Here is a 19,928-nt window from a genome sequence, read left to right as displayed (position 1 = left end):
GAATGCCACACTTCCATCTGAGATTCAGATGTCTGGAATGTGGCTGGTTGCAGTTATGTGGAACCCAAGTTTTGATTATTTTTGCAGGTTGCTTTGTTTTGTTTTTTTAATAGTTTTTTGCTCTTTGAAAGACTGAAATGGGAGCGGAAAGGAGAATGAGGCTGCTTGGTGTTGGTTGTAGGGACGGCAAGATCAGTGAGAATCTCTTATTCTTAAGCTGCTACAAATATTTTTATGAATCTGTGCAAAATAAAAGAATGTCTTAACTTTGAATAACATGCATGTTACGAAGAGGCACCACTTGCATCTTTTTATTATCTTCAGATTCTCATAGTCTATAAATGGACGGATGGTGAATAGGAATTCTATTTGGTCTCTAACTGATTCAACCTACCAATGTATTTCAAATACTGTGGAATTTCTTAGAGAATTTTAGCTGAATAATTGCTAGATATATAGAGAGGAAAATATGAAATATGAAATAATGTGTAAAATACATTGTACAAATTGATTAAAGCTTTAGAGTAACTACTAGTTGGGTACAAGTCAACAGATAATTCTGGTCTAAGGTTGCCATGGAAACAACCAGTGCTTGATATAATTGAGAACATCTTAAAAACCTCCTGGTGTTTGCATGCTTTTTTCGCCCTGCCATTTTGAGTTGCTTTAGACATGAATAGGTAGCATTGGTCAGAACAGAAGTAGTTAATGAGCAAAACCAAGTACCCGTGTGCTGAATATTGATTTTGGTTTACTACTGCTATCTTGTGCTTCACAGATTTTTGCATCAGAAGGAGCCCGTAAGGAAGAGAAGCTCTCTGGATTCTGTGTGCTTTCTCTTTCCAGTTAGTGTATAGTTGTGTTTCGAGCTTGGAGCACTGATTTTTGTAGAGATTAACATACTTCTGCAGTTATTGGATTAATATTAGCAGCAATATGTTTCTGAAAATTAGCTTTTCAGCATGAATGGTAAGTCTTTTCTATTGCCTTTGAGACTATTTTTTGTTCTGTCTTCACAGTCAGGAAAAATCTACCAGGTTTCCCTTTCTTGTCTGCAGAGCTACATCGACTACAGAGCCCTTTGTTTCTGTAATCGACTTACTGTGGATTCTAAAAATGACCTGTCTTAAAGATTAGCAGTTTTATTAAACATTTTGCTTTGCATAGGTGGTATTTAGCATTTGAAATTCTATTTTGAAGCTTTCTTTCAGAAATAACTGTTCCAAATCATTGAATAGGGCATAGAATCCGACATGGAGAATTTTATAATTGTATGCTCTGTGTGTTGCTTCACTTATTTTTATGTGCCATTCATAACAAATTATTTTCTGTGAATTGGTACAAATCAAAAAGCCCTTCTGAAATTATTATAATTATCACCTAAAAGTCTGAACTGCTTTTGTTGTTTTTCATCTGAACCATCTTATCCTTCTTTGGTCTTTATTCTTTCTAAATGATGGGATAGCAGAATAGTTCAGGTCATGCATGGAAGTAGGGGAGGAGAGTGACATTTAAAATGAAATATTATAATGGGTGCAGTGAACTTATCAGGCAGGTGGTTGCTTTCCAAAAACACTGCTTGTTGTAAAGCACTTTGAATTAGTGGAATTATGGAGTACTTTATTCTTCCTTGAAATGTTATCCAAAATTGTACCTAAATGTTTAAACCATGTACGTTTATTTCTTTAGAAGATGATGTCATTAGAAAATGGGTTTTCAAAGAGCCCAAGCATAATGGTTTCTGCAATTGTGCCGTATCATTTCAAGCAGATAATCTGGAGCCTTGGGAAATGACTTGAGAGGGTTAAAGATTGCTTATAAGGAAAAAAACAAATACACTTTTATACAGAGTTTCTGTGTGTGTCTGCATGGTTTTGCTTTGTCCTACGAATTTAAAGGTCTGTTTTTATGAAGATTTCAGTTTTATAGAAGGCATGAGACAAAAAGTGGGAGGAGCCATCCCACTGCCTTGCCTAATATCGGTTTGCATGTACTTATCTCACACAAATGTTTTGAGGTTGTCCTCCCCAAAAAGGAAAGTGTTGCCGTCATTTCCTCAGGGTATGGATCACAACAATATGCAGTATTGTTACATGCAGCAATGTACAGATATGGCTGCAGGACAAGTTATCAGAACTTTGTCCATGAATTATGAGGACCCACGTTACAGCATCATGGCCTCTGAAGTATAGCTCAAAGCAGGCCAACCTGGAGGGGTGGTCCAGCCCCCACCTGCGTGGCTGTGGGCACGTGGAGCCATCAGCTGGACGGGGGGGCTGCATCACCTCCCTGCTGGGAGCTGCTGCTGAGCGAGGGTGAGCCTGCAGCCCTGCTGTGTTGCTGGCATCGCATGGCTGTATTATTCTGTGGATGAAGAGGACCCAAATTATGAGTTGGAAAGTCTGTGGTCACCATCACTAGTGCTGGATTTTTCCTGGCTTTTTTTTTTTTTCTTTCCTGTTTTTCCTTACAGTTGTGTGGTAACTTTCACAGGAATTAAGATTTGTGGAAGTCGGCTATATCAATCTCAGATTTTTCTGCTTAAGTGCTTAATTTCCCCTTTTTTTGTTGTCTTAAGACTGAGTGATTTTAAGGGAATAAATTTCTTAACTGAAACTGGGTGAAAAAGAGACAACCATTCTGGTTTTGTTTTTTTTTTTGTGGGCTTGTTTTTTGTTTTTGTTTTTGTTTATCATGGGGTTTTATTCTACAATTTGCATCTGTACATTATGTTCACCTTGACATCCAGGCTCCCAGGTCCATTGAAAATAAAAATAAATGACTGCAATTTTTACCTAGTGTCAGTTCCCAATCAAAATAGTCTACAAATCAGAAGACTTGTTTTGCCTTAGTGAAAAGTGTCTTGTGCTTCCTGTGAGGAGGATTAGATTATCTTTAGTGTAAACATTTCCCCACTGAAATTACTTCTGCTGTTTGATGCACCTTTGCAGTTGTCTTTGCTGCAGCAGTTCTCTCTTTAAGTGGATAAAACCAGATGCTCTCCTTTTAAAGGGTGGTCTAGATGAAGTGAAACTGATGAAATAGTAATGTTTTCTTCAATTGCAGACATGATTGGCCTACTTTTTTATTTTCTTTCCTCCAGGAAAGTTCCAGAGATTTTATTTTTTTTTTTTTCTGTAAAGAATGAAAAAAACTGTTTGCCTTTCAGAGTCCTTGTTTTTCATTTTCTTTGGTTCAGGGTTTGTTTTGTTTTTAATAGCAGAACATTCCTTAACAGATAAAACTGACAGGAAAGGTGCTGTTGTGGTGTTTCACTAGGAAGAGGCTTAATCCTCCTAGTAGCACCATGTCCACAGTTGAGTTAGTGCTTTCAATGTTGAAAATAAGTATTTGCTGATCCTGAAATTTATGTTCTTAAGATAGTATTCCCCATATGTGTGTACAGATGGAGCAGTATGAGGCGTGCGAGCAATGCTGATAGCCTCTGCTGAGTTATTGTCAGGACTGGAGGCACTGGCGAACAGGAGTGTTTCAGGAATAAGGGTGAAGGGACAGAGTATAAATATCTTAGCTGTGTGTATTGCAACAGTCTTCTAAGAGCAAGTTCACAGTTCACAGAAGTATATTTGAAACTTCAGCAACTGAGAAATAGGGAGTTGTATCAGAGCAAAGCTGAGTTGGCTGAAGGTTCCCAATTTGCAGTAACAGAACATGTAACAAAGAGGTCTTGAAGCTGAAGACCTGCTGTACATCTGGGCTGACTGAACTTAGAAACTGATTATGTAGGGAGAGAGACTGGGCTGCATTTATCAGTGCCAGATATATGGTTTGCAGGATAAGAAAGAAGTGATAAGATAGATGAGAAATCTAGAGGCATGTGAGTACTGATACTAAACATGGCATGTATTTTCCTCTCAATACATATAGTTGTGGAGAAAGACCTCCAGAAGCAATTATTCCTGCTGCTGAAGAGACAGTATAGAAAATGAAAGAGTGGAACGCTCAGGTGCTAGAAACGTGTGCTCCTATATGTGTCTTGTTGGTTTGAAGGTATCTTCCTTGCAAAAATTTTCCGTTATCAATTTGCTGCTGACAGTAGATTGGGGTAACTTCTTAGGTGTTGAGCTGGGTTCGTGTTGGTTCTGGCTCTTACATGAAGTATCTGAAGAAAGAAAAAACAGCATGGGTTGCTGCTTTGACATAGTTCTTAAAATGCCTCCATCTGGAGAACAGTCCCTCAGCATGCTTAGTTTTGAGAAAAGATTAGTTTAATGAAATTTGTGTTACTTCCAGAGGAAAGGGTATTTTAGATGTTGTAATCTTGCATCTCTGTTGAACTGTGGCTTACTCTATTTTCTGCTATGATTCTTACATATATATGTATTACCAGTAAGATTTTCTTCTTGTTGTGTTTTAGTTTATATCTCAAATAGTTTATATAATTATTTGTTGTTAGTTCTTCTAAAAGCTCCTGCTGGTATTGCTGTTGTTGACCAAAGTGTGTAGCATGAATGTCACATCTTTGAGGTTACTAAGGGCAGTTTTGCAACCTGACTAACAGTTTTGATGCTTTCCTTTATTTGTTGCAGTTGTTTTCATGTACTACAGCTCATTAGGAATTCTTAATTTGTGTGTTTTTGTGTTTTTTATGTACAGTGTGTGAATATAATGTCTTCTTTTTCATCAAAATAAGCACTGACTTTAACCAGTTTTCCTCTACAGTCCCATTCATTATCAGAATGGATATCAAATACTCTTACCTACTTTTTCCTACCCTAACTCCTAAGGAAACAAAATGTTGCTCACTTTGATGTGCTGAATTGTGAAATATGTTTATTTATGTAAGACTTTCTTACTCAGAAAATTCATCTCTGCTATTTGAGGTTATAAATGAACCTCTACTGCTTGGATAGAAAAGGCAACCCCTTCCTCTAAATACTGAAAATGAATATTGAAATATGTTCTGTGGGAGACATGTCAGTGTTGTGATGTGTCAGATTCTCAAATCTTGCAGAGATGAGCTATTTTGCTTATTTACTCTGACAGCTGTGAAGTTATTGATTCCAAAGCAAGTACTTGGGATCGTGTATGGTTTTATCAATGTGAGGGTTGGAACAAAGTACTTTCATGGGAAGTGGACTTAGAAATGAGTGCAGTTAAACCAAGATTGGTGTATCTACTGTTATTTTGATGCTTCAAAATACTTGAGGGGAAAAAAAAGGAAGAGCAACACAAGAGCTACTCTTTTCAAGTAACATATCCACAAGCATTTATATAGCATCCAACAGCCCCAAAAGATGCTTTGTTTGGAATACAAGCAGCAAATGAATTTAATAAAACTTTATTTACTTCTAAAGAAATGATTATTTGTGCACGAATATATATAGTGATAAGAATGATGTATGAAGTGATAGCTGCTCAGAAACTGGTTATCCTTTTTCATCAGTGGACTTTCACTAAAGGGGAAGGGAAGGGGAAGGGGGGGCAGTAATACAGAGAGGAAAGTTGATGCCAACCAGTTGGCCAGTACTTGTAGCGCAGAGGGATGTACTGGAGTGAAACATAGCAGATAAAGTAAACTTTGGCCTGGTGTGGGTTTTTGATGGTAAGAGGAAAATCTGATTATTTTATTTATTCACATTTAACTAGCATAACATGAACCTTTACTGAGAAATATAGACAGTTACATGATGATTTCTTGTAGTGCCCTAGAAAATTTTGTTCTTGGAACTCATTCTTAAAATTTATTCTTTTTTTTTTTTTTTTTTTTTCCTGCATGGTAACCATGGAAATGTATGCAGTATAGAAACAGAGGTGTTTGAAATTTCACAATTTGCCCACAGTTTTCAATTTTCTTTGTAAAATGGTACCTGTTACATTTCACAGAGGCACTTTGCACTACAAATTCTGTGGTATTTGCTACACTTTCGATTTGAGGATCAGCTACAACTGTAGAGAGTTGTACTCAATAGAGAGTACTGCATTGATAGCACTTAATTCCTAATTCCTCACAAAACACATCAGTTTATAATAGTTGAGGATTTTATTTGTTAACATTACTTCACATAACATGATCCAATTTTATATGTGGGGAGTGTCAAGTACTGCATTTGAAAGTCATTTCATTAAATTACTTATTAATTTAAAATTTTAGGCTAATAGAATTAACCTATCAAATAATTGAAGGTTAATAATTTAAAATTAGAGTTATTACTTAGAAACTTTTTCAGTTAGTCCAGTGCAGTACTTCCAGGCTGTGTTAATCTACCATAAGCTAACTCCTTTAGAAAAGGAGCAGTTCTCTTTGCCACACGTATTTCCCCATTTCCATTCCACTGCCCTTCCCTCACCCTGGGAGAAGCATTCGTGTCATGAATACAGCTGGGAGTTTGCTTTGGATTAAAATTAGCTTCCCTTGTCCTCTCCTGCCTCCTGTCCATTACTTTTTAATCTGGCCTCGTTCCCTAACCTGGCTTGGCAGGCAGCCACAGGCTGCTTTTGCTCTTTCAAGGAAGGTCATGATACAGGCAGGAACAAAACACTGTGGAAGAATGGGATTGGGGTTTTTGGAAGCAGTGCTTGTTTGTACCAGTCCACACTGAGCTGCAACCTTGCAAATCCAATTTTGAACACCTGCTGCTTGGATTTTCAAACCAAAAAGCATGTGGATTGTTGCAAGAAATGAAACATAAACATGGAAAACATGGAGGTTGTCTCCTGGCAGGCTGGAATAATTCCCATCAGTGAACATTTCAAGGACAGGGAAAGGGTACACAAGAACTTCCATTTTCTTTTTTTTCTTTTTTTTTTTTTTCCCCCTCCTAAAGCTTAGTTGTAATGTATTCCAGAAGTAACTGGGCACTTGTTCTAACCGATGTTTTTAGAGAACTGGGAGGAAAAAAGAAAAGACAACATCCACTTCAGTCAAACAGAGACAGTTTGCTAGAATGCTCTCTTCGGAAGGGGAGCTTGGGCAGGAAAGAGAGGTGCCACCATGAAGGACCTTAAGACCCAAAGGGGTGTGATGCACCTTGCATTCAGCAGGCATCTGCCAAATATATCTTAGGTTGCCCATCCTTGCATGTTCTGATGAAGCTCTTCTGCTCCTCTGTGATGAGATCTTGCATGTAATTGAAAAATTTAGGATTTGACTAATAAAGCTTGGTTAATGGGTTTTGTGTGATTGGTTTCAGCAGAGAGGATGAGAGGCTTTGGTATAACTGGAAAATGCAGCATTATCTACGTGTGTCTTCAGGGAGGAATCACTTTTTTTTTTTAATGAAGCTTATTCAGTTGTAAATTTTAATGAGGTTTGGTTCAGAATTCTTTTTTTATTTTAAGAAGGTAATTTTTTCCTCTCTTCAGTGTTTTCTTTCTGTTAGAAAATGATTTATTGTAAGCAGATAGACCTGTACAACTCTGCTGAGCAGAGCAAGTTCAAGACTCAGTTGTGATTTTGACTGAATAAGTTTACTGATTACACACTTTTAAGCAATACTTCAGAGATTCATGTTTTAAGTGATTCACTGTTAGTTGGCTTTGATCCTCTCTCCTTGGATTTTTTTCTTTTCTGTTATTCTTTTGACATTAACAGAGTTTGCTCCCTCTGCTTGGACCAGTGCTTTATGATTTAAAATGATGACAGAAGGGAAAAGACTGAAAATTAGATTTGAAAATAAGATTCTTTTTTTTTTTTCTCTAATAAAAATAGAAGAAGGAAGAAGAAAGTCAGTCTGTGGCAGTTGCATGCAGTAGAGTTCTGTCCAGTCAGAATTCAGCAAAGATAGGCATCATCTTCGGTAGCTGAAAATCCAGTTCCTTTGGTTTGCCTGAATCTGTCACGTCTCTTGTACAGGCTGTTGGGTTCAAGGCAGCCAAGTCAAGAGATTAAGAGTAAGTAAGAATTCAGGATTGTTTAATGTATAGCTTAAAATTGTAGCCTGCAGTCCTGAATAGGGGGAAAAAAAAAAGAAAAAGAAAAAAAAAAAGGAGTAATTTTATTTTATAAGACTGATAAAATACTGTCTAGCTCAAGACTTCAAAATAATAAAATAAGATTTTGCCTGTATGCCATATTTTGCATTGTAAAATGCAATTTATCCTTCTTATTTGTCAATTTACAATGTACCATAATGGTAAATCCAAAATGCACGCCCCCTGAATCAGATTCCAGTGCTTCCCTCATCTTCAGAAACTGCAGCTGCAGTTTTGCTCTTCATTTACTGTTTATTCTGTTCCTCTCCCTTATTCTCTCTTCACTTTCTATGCTCTTTTGTTCTCTACTTTTTAGTACTCCTTCCTAGTATTCCCTAGAAGTGTTTACAGTATGCAGTTTGATTAATTAATTGTACTTTCATTTTAATAGCAAACTTGTAAGAAGTTGGCCATTCTTATGATCCTTCACTCTGTAAGAACTTTTAGTTCTTGTATGTCAGAGGAGTTCCATGTATATAAAATTGAAGGACTTTTTTTATATTGCCATTGTTAATTTACTGGTTTGTTTTGCACCACCAGTTTTAATGATCATTGAAATTTAAAAAAAACCTGAAATATTAGATCAAAGCCTTGGTCTTGAAATCAAAAAGTCGATAGATGAGATGAGAGTTCATTACTCTAGCTTTAGTGACCTTGCAACTCTTAGGGCAGAAACAAGACAGAATTAACAGTGGTCAGTTTGTTACAACAGAGACAGTAAGTGTGTTTCACCTAACTAAAAATCTTGTTATAAGCCTTGCTACTGAAAGGTACAAAAGAAATTTAAGACAGGTTAATGGTGTAAGAGAGGGGCTTGAAACTCTTGACTCAAACACTTCCCACTTCTTTCTCAAGTGCGATATCATGACCACGGGATTCACTGAGACATCGGCTTACACCTCAGTGATGTTTAAGGCTAAAAACTATGTTTTTATGAAAATGAAATGTACAGGTATCAGAATCTCTTCACACTTAACTCATTTTTCAATTAAATGAAATTTGGATACTTAAATATTCTGTTCAATTCCAGACTTCAAGTGATAATATTACAATTTTGGAACAGAAATTGAATTGTATTTTTGATAAAGGGCATTTTAAATACCAAGCAGAGATTGGCATTTAGCACAGCATATGAGAATTTGCAGTGGTGCCCAGTGTTTAGTCTTAATCAGTTTAGTTCTTGCTTTTTTTTTTTTTTTTTTCTTTCCATGAATCCTGTCTAAATACTTCCAACCCCCCCTCCAAAAAAAAAAACAAAAGGCTTGCTGTCTACTGGAGATACGCTTGAGAATAACAAATGCAGTGCACATGGGATGTGGAGAAAGACAAAGTAATTCATGTTAACTCTTCAGGACTTCTCCACCTGTGACCCCTTTCCCCTGTGCCCTAATTGCACCTCTGCAGACACATCCCAGACTGCTTACTTTTTTCAAGAACTTTCCTAGGATTCATTTGCTTTTAAACTATAACAGGCCAGAGTGCTCTTTATTTTATAATATTCATCCACCTTTTGTTATTTCTTTTTAACTCTGCTAATTTTTCATACAAAAGTTCATCCATAAAATAATTAAACAAATGTATTGTGTACTGCATTAATATACCACTAAAAAAAAAAAAATCTAATTGCCACATCTCCTATAGTTTAGAGGGCTGGAGGGTGGGAATGTTGATTTCTTTGTTTTGGGGGGAATTTATTTTTTGTTTTGTTTTGTGGTATTGGTTTGATTTTGTTTGTTTGCTTGTTTTTGTGGGTGTTTTTTTTTTTTTTTTTGTTACTTAAAAAATACCTCGTTGTTTGCTAGTAGTATTACTTGGGAACCTATGGATCTCAAGTTGAAGTTTTAAGTACACAGTTAGTTCCTGGCACAGAGCAGGTGAGGAGCAGCGCCTCTCTGAACCAAAGAAACCATCTGCGGGTTTCCCTTTGGTGTTCTGAACAAGCACCTTTTCATCATGTTGGGACCAGATGGTTTTTGTCGCGTGAAAACAGGGCTTATTTGAACAGGAAGCTCTTGCATTCATTATGACCACAGACAGTTAAAAACTAACTGGTAACTGTCATTGTCTGGCACTGTGTGTGGAAGTGGCTGTGTTTTATTATGAACTTGATCTATTTCTGTCCTGCTCTCTGCTTTCCCACTTATCACCATTTTCCCTTTGTTATGGGTACAGATGTCCTTTGGCCTAGTCTCAACATCATCCGCAATACACAAGTGGCAGCATCCTTGGTATATAATTTGGCCCTGTGTGCACCTGTAGGATTCCCTTTGACCAGACAGAGGTTATTAAACCTGTCTTTCAGTTTTATAAAAAGCTTTCAGTCTTCACTCCTTGGTCACTACTCCATTTCTTAACTATATTTTTCTCAATCTCCCCTGATTTCCTGCTGCGGTTTTGGATCTTTGGCTTGCATGAAACTTGCTTCTGCTAAGGGCTGAGACTGCCAATGAGAGCTAGGTCAATGGGGCCTGCTCATGCTCACTGGTCTGTGTGTAGCCTGTTTGCTCCCAGCTGGTTCCTTACTGGTGCTCCCAGAATTTTTGGCTGTGGCTCTTTTGTGCCTATCTCATAAAATTAAATCGTATTTATACATCTACTGCAGAGAACTCAAGTACGCGTTGCGCTTTGGGTAGGGTAACTTCATCTGTGTGATTCAGGCTTCTCAAATGGTTTTGTTGCTGCTGTTGGGTAATGGGATTGAAATGCAGTTTTGAATTTTTTGGGGACTGTTTTCCATTTCTGTGCTGCCCACCACATGGTGTGCAGTTCACACATGTCGTCTTTTGGAGCGAAGCGCTAAGTAGTGGGAAGATCACCCAATTCCAGGTTTTATAGTGAATGCTGCAGTGAAGATAGATACACTTTTATTAGCAACAGTTCCTTGGATTGGAATAGGTTAATTATTAGAGATGCCAGCTTGATCTTCTGAAATTTTTTAAGCTGTGCTTATTTCTGTGATGCAACATCTTTTTTTCATATCGAATTTAGCTGCCTTTGGTGTGTTGTTTTTCTTTTCTTTTTTTTTTTATTTTTCATTTGTTAATCTTTGCTCAAACATTCTGTGGTGTAGCGTGAGTCATTCTGTCTGTGTGGGAAAGGACTGGTTTGTTGCAGGGTTCAGCCCTGAGTGGGGAGGGGAAAGGGTGAAATGTATTTATGTTTTCTATGTGTTTGTTGTGGAAATGCATAAAACATTTTTTTTTTCTCTTTCTTTCCTCTCTTCATCATCTCATCTGTGTGGGTGAATGTTCCTGCAAACCCTTTGGGGACCTATAGAGACCTTTGGTATGCTCATTCTTTCATTAGTGCCCAAAGTCAGATGCTGGGAACAATTTAAAGATGAAAAAATAGAGGGGGGTAAAGGGGGTCTCATTGTAGCAATGTGAAGTGGCTAAAAATGTGCACTAAAGGAAAACTTCAAACTCATCATTTAATGTTTATTTGCAACATCAAAATAATATCAATGGCTACTATAGACTACAACTAGTTAGCATAAATTTGGATTTGGCACTAGAAAGGTAGAAATGAAGTGAGTTCTGTATCAAGAGGTTGTTTCATGATCAAAATCCATTTTTTAAAAATATCTGTTTTCAGAAGTGACATAAGTGCGTGCATTTAAGTTGCCTAAATTATTTTGGAAGTCACCTCCTGAATTTCTATGTAGTGTAAAAACCCAGGTGATTTCTGAATGTGAGAACCAGGCAAAATTTGATACATTTTCTCTTGAAAGATGAGGGCATCGTGAATAAATTAATACCATTAGGTAGCTTTCTTTTGTAAACACACGTTCAGTGCCATTTTCTGAAAAAGGAACATAAGTAGAGTAAGTTAAATGTTCTGTATTGTAGGAGAGCTTGTGGCTTCTTGATTTTTCTAGAAACTAGGCTTCTTCTTCCCATGAATCCGCAGTTTGAATATTTCCATCTGGATTTCAATTTTTTTCATAAACATTCTTTTTTCATAAACATCCATAAGAAGAACTGAAACAGAGATGATTACATGAAAATGTCATGGTATATTTTTATAAATACTGAAAATTATATTCCAGTGCAAGAAATGCGGAAACATGAAGTATTTCTTTATATGAACAATGGAAATTTTGCAAGGGATATATAAGACATGCTGTACCATAATAACATGAGCAAATTAAAACTTCATGCTTTGTCTATGCTTTGTATTGTTAAAACAATGTTAATTAATTGTCTACAGCTGCTTAGAAACATAGAATTATTGACATTTGAAAAGACCACTGATTGTATAGTCCAACTGTCAACGCATCACCACCATGCCCACTGAACTATGTCCCTAAAAATTTGAAGGCCCACAAGTCTGAAGGTTTGGCTTTTTGGTAATTGTACTGATCATCTTAACTTTTTTTTCTTGACATTAAGAAAAAAATAAGTCGTATTACTTTGGAGTCAACTTACATTAAAAAAAAAATTATAGGTAGTCATCAAACTAATCAGTTGTCATCTCAGTACTCCTAGTGGAAGAAGAGGATCATTAGACCTGAACTTAGACATTGCTAGATTCCTTTTTTGTGTAGAGAATTCCATGTTATAGGATATCCAGTCTTTTTTTCATATGAGGATCTTTAGATCATTAAATGATGAGGATTGATGATCCTCATTTGAGAATGCCCTAATTTCCAATATTCCAAATAGCCAAAAAAATTTCAAAACAGTAAGACATTTTCCCTACTTGGGACAACTGTCAAACATCTTATTGGCTCCCCACTAAAATACATTTAACTTACAGTCAGTTTAAATGCCAATTTAATGTAATTCCTTTGACATAAAATGTTTTTCTATTCTACTTACACATAGGTTTAAAGTAATAGAGAGAAGGAATACATTATCACGTGTTCCTCTTAAGATAAAATTACTGTGCATGTCTCGTGTTTTAAACACTTTTCTAACCTTGAGGTCTGCCAGCTCTTTTGACATTTTGTCTAAAATTTCCCTTGCATTGATGCTATTCCATAGGAGTCAGTGATGGAGGGAGCTGCAAGCCCCCCTTTCTTGAGTATTTTGCTACAGTTGAATCCTATAGCGCAGCTGAGAGGGAAAGAAAACCAGAATTAGTGACCAGTCTATTCCAAGGCTGCCGTTGCTTTTATCACTGCAGATACTGCACCGGTCACAGAAAAATGGTAAGAGAAAAGGTCTCTATGAGCTTCAGAAAGTGAAATGCAGATCCAAAACTGTAAAATTCCAGATATTGGCCAGAATAATCTTGACACGTTACTGAGTATTTTTAGAAATTGCTTAGGTCTGAGCATTGCAATACGCAAAATCCACTGTTATTAATATTTCATTATGTGTAGTGACTCAGAAAATACAAAAACAGTATGATATTTTCTTCTCAATTCTGTGACTTTTTCAGAATCATGGCAGTTTCTGAAATGCCTCTCATTTATGACTATGCATTAAGTAACCTACTTTGATCTGGCTGATAATTGATATTCAGAGAAATACAACAAGTGAAAGATTATCTGAACAAAAAATGTTGGTGCACATTTTAAATGGTCATCTAGAACTTTGCATTTATTCATTCCTTGTATCTCAGTGCAAAATTAAGAATACTTACTCTCTGACTGTGGGCACATCTAACGTGCAGTGTTGTTGTAGCCCTGTGCTTTGTCTTTGCTTGCAGTAATGCTGTGCTTTTGGTACTGGAGCTTGCAAACAGCCTTTATTTAAAGGTGATGGGGGTGGAGGGAAAGCAATGAGATTGAAATAAGTCTTAATAAGTTGAAAGAAATGGAAAAAAAAAAAAAGTACTATTATTTTAAATTATCCTTTTTGAATGGCTACTTATACATCAGGTGTTTGTGGTTTTTTCCCAATCAAATTAAGAAAGTTTTGTATCACCTTAAAGCCTGCTTGCTTACACAGTATTTTGAGCTACTACAGCTGGTGTAGTTTAATTAAAGTGTGTGGAATAATGCAGTTACTCCGGGAAGCTTAGAGATCACCTGGAGATAATTGTAGGAGTCTGAGACATTGGTGCTCACCATAGAAGATACAAAATGGTACCTTAAGAACTGAAGATTGGAATTGATAATGAAGTCCATATATTTTGTAAACAGTGCATCTCTATCACATCCAAGATGACTTACATTAATAAAAATGTTGGTTTTGTGTGTGTTTTCAGTGAAAGAGTTCCTAGCCAAAGCCAAAGAAGACTTTTTAAGAAAATGGGAAAGCCCACCTCAGGTATCACTTAATAATTCAATAATTTTCTCTATAGCATTTTTTCATATAAGTGTGGATCAGTGTAATGAGCAGCAGAAAAGACTGAAGTAAGTTTAATGCATTTTTCAAGAGTTTCCATTTTGAATGTTAATTTTGTCACTCACGTTTGTCAGGAAAGGCTCAGACCTCCAGACTAAGCTGATGAAATGGTCGTACTGAGCAACTGCTTTTTCTTGCACTGAATTATGTTTGCCATCAACATGAGAAAACTCAAAATCAGTGGTCATATTTTACCTGGCTTTTTGTAGCAGTAACCATTGGCGAATCTGTAATTTACCTTGCTGATATTTTCTTATGTTGTTAATAAAGAATATACTGCATGAAGCTTGTGGGCAGGCTGAGGAGCTTGAAAGAGTAATCTGTTCAGAGACTGAGGGGAGTGAGCTTTTTCATAGAGAGGAGGGATGGGGACAGTGGAAAGCATGATGGTATTTTATTGAAGCAGCATTTGAAGTACTTTGATAATGAGTAACTGAGGAAGTTTTGTCAGTGATATTTCTTCCAGACAATTTATATGTGGTTTGGTTCTAGGATTTTGCTCTAATTTTCTGCTTTGTGGAGCATTGGGGACTTTGTTTATTTATTTGTGCCTTAAATTCGTGATCTACTTACTGTCAGTCTCCCTCTTACTAAGCATTTGTCATCTGTGTAGACAAATTATTGAAATGTTAATACAACTCAATTAAGTCTTTTTGTTTTAATGAGTGCAATGTAAAATATAAAATCTTATTAAAATTTGATAGGCATGACAACGTAAAACAGCACTAGGTTGCCTATATTTTGTTGTATCTTGATGTTAGATTGTAAATAATATCATTTTATCCTTTTACGCGTAGAATACTGCTGGCCTAGATGATTTTGAGAGGCAAAAAACTCTTGGAACAGGATCATTTGGGAGAGTTATGATGGTGAAGCATAAAGCCACAGAACAGTATTATGCCATGAAGATACTGGACAAACAAAAGGTTGGTGCAATTTTTACTGCGTTTTTGTGGTTCAGAAGGGTTTGATGTAGACAAAATCTGGTGACTGTGACTAAACTGTGTTTCTCTTGTACAGTTGCACAAATTTTAACCTTAATAAAGACTCCTTTATAAGACTTAGGAAACTAAACTTTATAGCATAAATTCTGGCATTACTTTTACTTGAAAGAGCTCTTTTTTTTCTTTCAACTTCAGCATTCTCTTATGAATGTTTTCTAACTTCTTTTTTTTTTAAAGACAGAAAATATCCACTTAAATTAAAAAGACTTCCCAACACAGTACAAATGAAAGGCCATTTGAAATGCTATTTGAAATCTGAAAGGCTGTTTGAAATGATTGACCATTTCAACACTTTATTCGCTTACTAGGGCTGATGAAATTCTGCAAGAAGTCTCCCTGTAAAACAGGGTGTGATGAGTGAAAGCATCCTGTGCCAAATTTTAATTGCAAGAACTACTTCTTGGTAGTGGTTTCCTGTTAATCATCTCTTTACCAAATGCACAGCTATATTTCCTTTTGGAAATTTCTGCCAGTTTCAGTAAGTTTTATGGAGAATTTATGAGTCCTTCGTCACAAAGGACAGATCATCATGGAAATATTTGAAGGAATATTGAACAGGATGGATGGCCAATGCGGTGACTATTTTTTTTTTTTAACAAAACTTAAGTCTGGCTCATTAGGATAGGAAAGAAATATAAAGATAGTGTATATTGAAGTAGCCAGTAGTTTTGTTTGTAGGGTTGTTATTCTTTTATTTTTCTGCCTTGACCTAGCAAGGATGTAATATATGAAGGCCACTGAAAGTGATGCCTCCTATTTATCTCTGCAGAAATAATGATAGATACAAAGAGCACAAAAACACCATAAGACAGAGGAAATACTCAGCTACAAAATACCATTTTTCAATATTGTCACCACCATTAGCTGTGCGTTTTTGCCAGCAATGAACAAGGGCCTGCATGCTGTGCTCACAAGGATCTGTAACAGTGGTGGTGACCACTGTCACTGTCAGCACTGCTGAAATGCACCACTCACTGCTCAAATCCTGTTTGCTTTCCAGAAATGTTCAGTAAGCATTGATGAATGTCAGTGGACACAATTTCTTCCACTGGAAGGAGTTCATTGACACTCCTTTGCTTCATATGCACCTACATGTCAGACTCCGTGCTGTCAAACTGCCCCTTTGCTGCCATCATGGCAACATGGCAACAACATGTAATGGGGTATTGGTGGGAGGATTCAGCCTCTACTGCCATCCCACCAACATCCACCTCTGACTTTGTCGGACAACATAACAAAATAGAAGGCAAGCTTTCAGAGCAGACCTCGTAAGAATGCATAGTTTCATTACAAAATTGCTTTTGGAAGATAAGTAATGTTAACAAAACCTCAGACCCAAGCAATTTATGGGTTAAACTGCTGGTATGGATATCATTGATCTAGGAAGGTGTCGTTGGACATGCCTTTAGCCAGAATTCAGTGAGAGCAAAGCTGTGTTAGCTGAGGCTCCAATTTGATAGCATGAAGTGCTAAGTAGCAGTCTCGGGCTGTGGTATTGCTGTGATCACCATCTATTTCTACAGCAGAAGCTGCAGAAAGGGTTAAATCTTGTCTAGAAGCTGAATGCTTTGAAGTATCAAACTATAACCTTAGTTTGCTGTTTTTGGTGGTCAAAACAATTCCAGTGTCATAGCTTTTGGGGGACAAAGAGGACACTTCCCATGAGTGAGCTGATTGATAGTGCTTGCTTTTTTTCCTGCTGTTTGCCTCAGTGCAAATTTTTGATTTGATCTAAAAATTCTTGATTGAAAAGAGATTTAATACTTTTAATTCACAATTTCTTTTGTATGACATTTCTTAAAAAAAAAAAAAGTCACCTTTTTTTAATACTATTTTGATTTAAAGGATAATTAAATTTAAACACCGTTTTAGTCAGGACTGGAGTATCGTGCTTATCTGTTATTTATAGCACTTACATTTGCTTTCCAAACTTGTGAAAACAGGCTTATTTTCATCAGCCTTGTACATTTTCGTGTTTCCAGTGCAGAAAAAAAGTGTGACTTTATGTCATTCTGAAGATACAGATAAATTAAGTAATATGGATGAAGTAAAATGGGGCTTAACATCAGGAAACAAATTGCTAATTCCCAAGAAGTGATCAGCAATCTACCACTTGCTGGTAGCTTAACACTGTAATGTATTTCAAGAAGGTAGCATTTAATTTTTTAGTTCTGTCACCAAGCAGTTTGATATAATGCAGAAAAGCAAAATTCATTGAAATGTCACTGAAGTAACTGTTCATAAGAATGGAAACTCTGAATGTATGTTTTCCTTAGTCTTCTCCTCACTAATGTGTGAACTCTGTAAAGTAAATCAGTTTACTTTGTTCACTTGTAACAAAATTCATAATTAAATACATGATGCAATTTCCTGCCTTTCTTAGCTAAGTCAGAATTACTATATTTTTACTGAGTTGTCTTGCTGCAGAAGTATCTCTGTTATAAGATCAAAGAATTCTTATGAACATGTAAAAAGATGTTTTCCTTACAGATTCTTATCCTCAGCAGGAAGGAAGAACTGGTGTTTCTTGAGTTATCTGCAGACCATATAACATGAGTATTACTCTTTAGAATGGTTATCCTTCTCATTCCTTTCTCATTACTTCCACTGTGACAATAATCTGTTAGGGTTTTGGCTGTCTGTGAAGATATGTGCTTGTTTTCAAATGACTTTGTTGTACTGAAAAATATATTGGTGGTTATAAAATGTCATAGGCTGGAGATTTTTTTGTTTATTTTTTCTGTACTAGGTTGTCAAGCTGAAGCAGATAGAACACACACTGAATGAAAAGAGAATATTACAAGCAGTGAACTTCCCTTTCCTTGTAAAACTGGAGTATTCTTTTAAGGTAATCAATACTTTGAAAGTAATTATTTGAGTTTCTGGGAAGTACATGACCAAACTTTAGGAAAAATTGTAGTTGTTATGCAGCTTATTTGTGTGAGACTGTTATCTGGAGCAGGATTCAGTGACAATCTTAGTGAGAACTTCAAGATTAGCTTCTAACTCCGCGACAGCACGTGCTTGTTGGTCTGTAAAGAAATCAAGTATTTTGCTAATAGTGATATATGTCCTGTGAATATTTACTACTTTTTAAAATTATTTTTATTTTTATTATAGCATTTTAAATGAACAGACATTCTAGCTTAATGTTTATGACTTTGAGGTGTGGGGATGGAGCTATAGGAGATGAGAATATTATAGGCTTAAGATTATATTGTAATAATATAGTCTATAATATTATAGACTTAAGAGTGCAAGTTCATAGTTTGTGGTCAGCATTTCACTCTTTGCTCCTTCATATCATTCTACACCATTCTGTGTCAGGAGCCCACTAATTATCGTTATATCATTATATTTTAATATTAATTTTAATAGATTTCTTGACATTCTGATACTCCTTTTTGTCAAGTGTCAGCATTTTTCCAAGAATTTTTTACCTGTGTTTCTTTTTATTTATTAAGGTCATTGGATGGCTATAATTTTTCACTTTCATTCTTTAATAAAATATACTGTATCTGGGAATTATAAACACTATAGAATGTCTAGTACGTATTTATGTGTATTTATTTACTTCTTTAGGACAATTCTAATTTATACATGGTAATGGAGTATGTTCCTGGTGGTGAAATGTTCTCACATCTAAGAAGAATCGGAAGGTTCAGGTAAGAAGTCTTACTAAAAATATTCCTTCAAAAATAGTTATACTGCTAATGTGGGAAGAGTTTCATAAAATGCGTTACTGTTAATGAAAAAGTTCTGAAGGGATAAGTGCATTTAATTTTGCCTTCTTTTAGCAGACTAATATATGCAATGAAAAAATTGTAATTAATTTTCAGTTTTTTTAATGCAGGTATTAGTAATCTAGGCATAGTAGAATCTGGGAACTGCTTTTTTTTTCTATTTTTTTTTTTTCCATTTCCTAGTTCTTGTAATTAGGAATTGTTATGTACATTGGCACTGAAACTGATAATGGTTTCGAAAAGTGAAGTTTAAAATCTGAGTTTTTCTAAGTTCTATGCTGTACAGTATAATCATCTTGATTTGAAAATATGTTTTAAATGCAAAACCTAAGAAATTAGATTTAATGTATGAAAGTATCAGTTCTAAAGTATTTGCTGGTTGTTTTTGCAGTGGTTGGGGGGGGGTTGTGTTTGATATGGATTTTTGTTTGGTTTTTCTTTTTGTTCTTAGTATACAATACAAGAACTGATTAAAAGATCTGTCTCTGGCAATCTGGTGGTTGTTTCAGTATTTTAGCATAGCACTGAGTTCCTTAATATTGTTTTAATTCTTCACAGTGAACCACATGCACGGTTTTATGCAGCTCAGATAGTGCTAACATTTGAGTACCTCCATTCATTAGACCTCATCTACAGAGATCTAAAGCCTGAAAATCTTTTAATTGATCAGCAAGGATACATCCAGGTATAGTAGTCTTCATGTATTTGGGGAGTGGACTCTCATTTCACAGTGCAGTTAGGTAATTGTAGCAAATATGTTTAGAATAAGTGAGCTGGTTGGCACGTTAGCATATGCTCTGGGGCATCACTGAGCTGAACTTCCTGTGACTGAAACAAAGTATGCACACGTTCATTGCTTATGCCAAGTTGTCAGGATTGCCCTTGTGGTCTGTGGTGAGGAGGAGGTGATTATGTGGCTCTGTTCATCTGAGCTATATTATACATCTGCC

The 19,928-nt window shown here is 36.1% G+C and overlaps 1 protein-coding gene across 4 annotated transcripts in view; it reads left to right on the top strand.

Annotated features, from left to right (window-relative positions):
- The window catches only part of PRKACB (protein kinase cAMP-activated catalytic subunit beta), a 31,183-nt gene that overhangs the window by 3,417 nt on the left and 7,838 nt on the right, over positions 1–19,928 (top strand). The window contains exons 1-7 of one of the 4 annotated variants that reach the window (XM_042873545.1): positions 948–969; positions 11,212–11,220; positions 14,092–14,153; positions 15,029–15,157; positions 17,985–18,083; positions 18,818–18,900; positions 19,537–19,663. In XM_042873545.1, the coding sequence (XP_042729479.1) occupies positions 963–969; positions 11,212–11,220; positions 14,092–14,153; positions 15,029–15,157; positions 17,985–18,083; positions 18,818–18,900; positions 19,537–19,663 (516 nt within the window). In that variant the 5' untranslated portion in view covers positions 948–962. Of the gene's footprint in view, positions 1–947; positions 970–11,165; positions 11,221–14,091; positions 14,154–15,028; positions 15,158–17,984; positions 18,084–18,817; positions 18,901–19,536; positions 19,664–19,928 lie in introns of those variants that run through there. The other 3 variants (XM_042873546.1, XM_042873544.1, XM_042873542.1) reach the window with 3 other exon arrangements.

The sequence above is a fragment of the Lagopus leucura genome, unplaced genomic scaffold (assembly GCF_019238085.1).
Source record: "Lagopus leucura isolate 7727_CA_CO unplaced genomic scaffold, USGS_WTPT01 Super-Scaffold_100009, whole genome shotgun sequence".
NCBI classification, from domain to species: Eukaryota; Metazoa; Chordata; class Aves; order Galliformes; family Phasianidae; genus Lagopus; species Lagopus leucura.
Note: the sequence above shows the minus strand (reverse complement) of the source record. Positions and strands in the feature narration are given on the sequence as shown.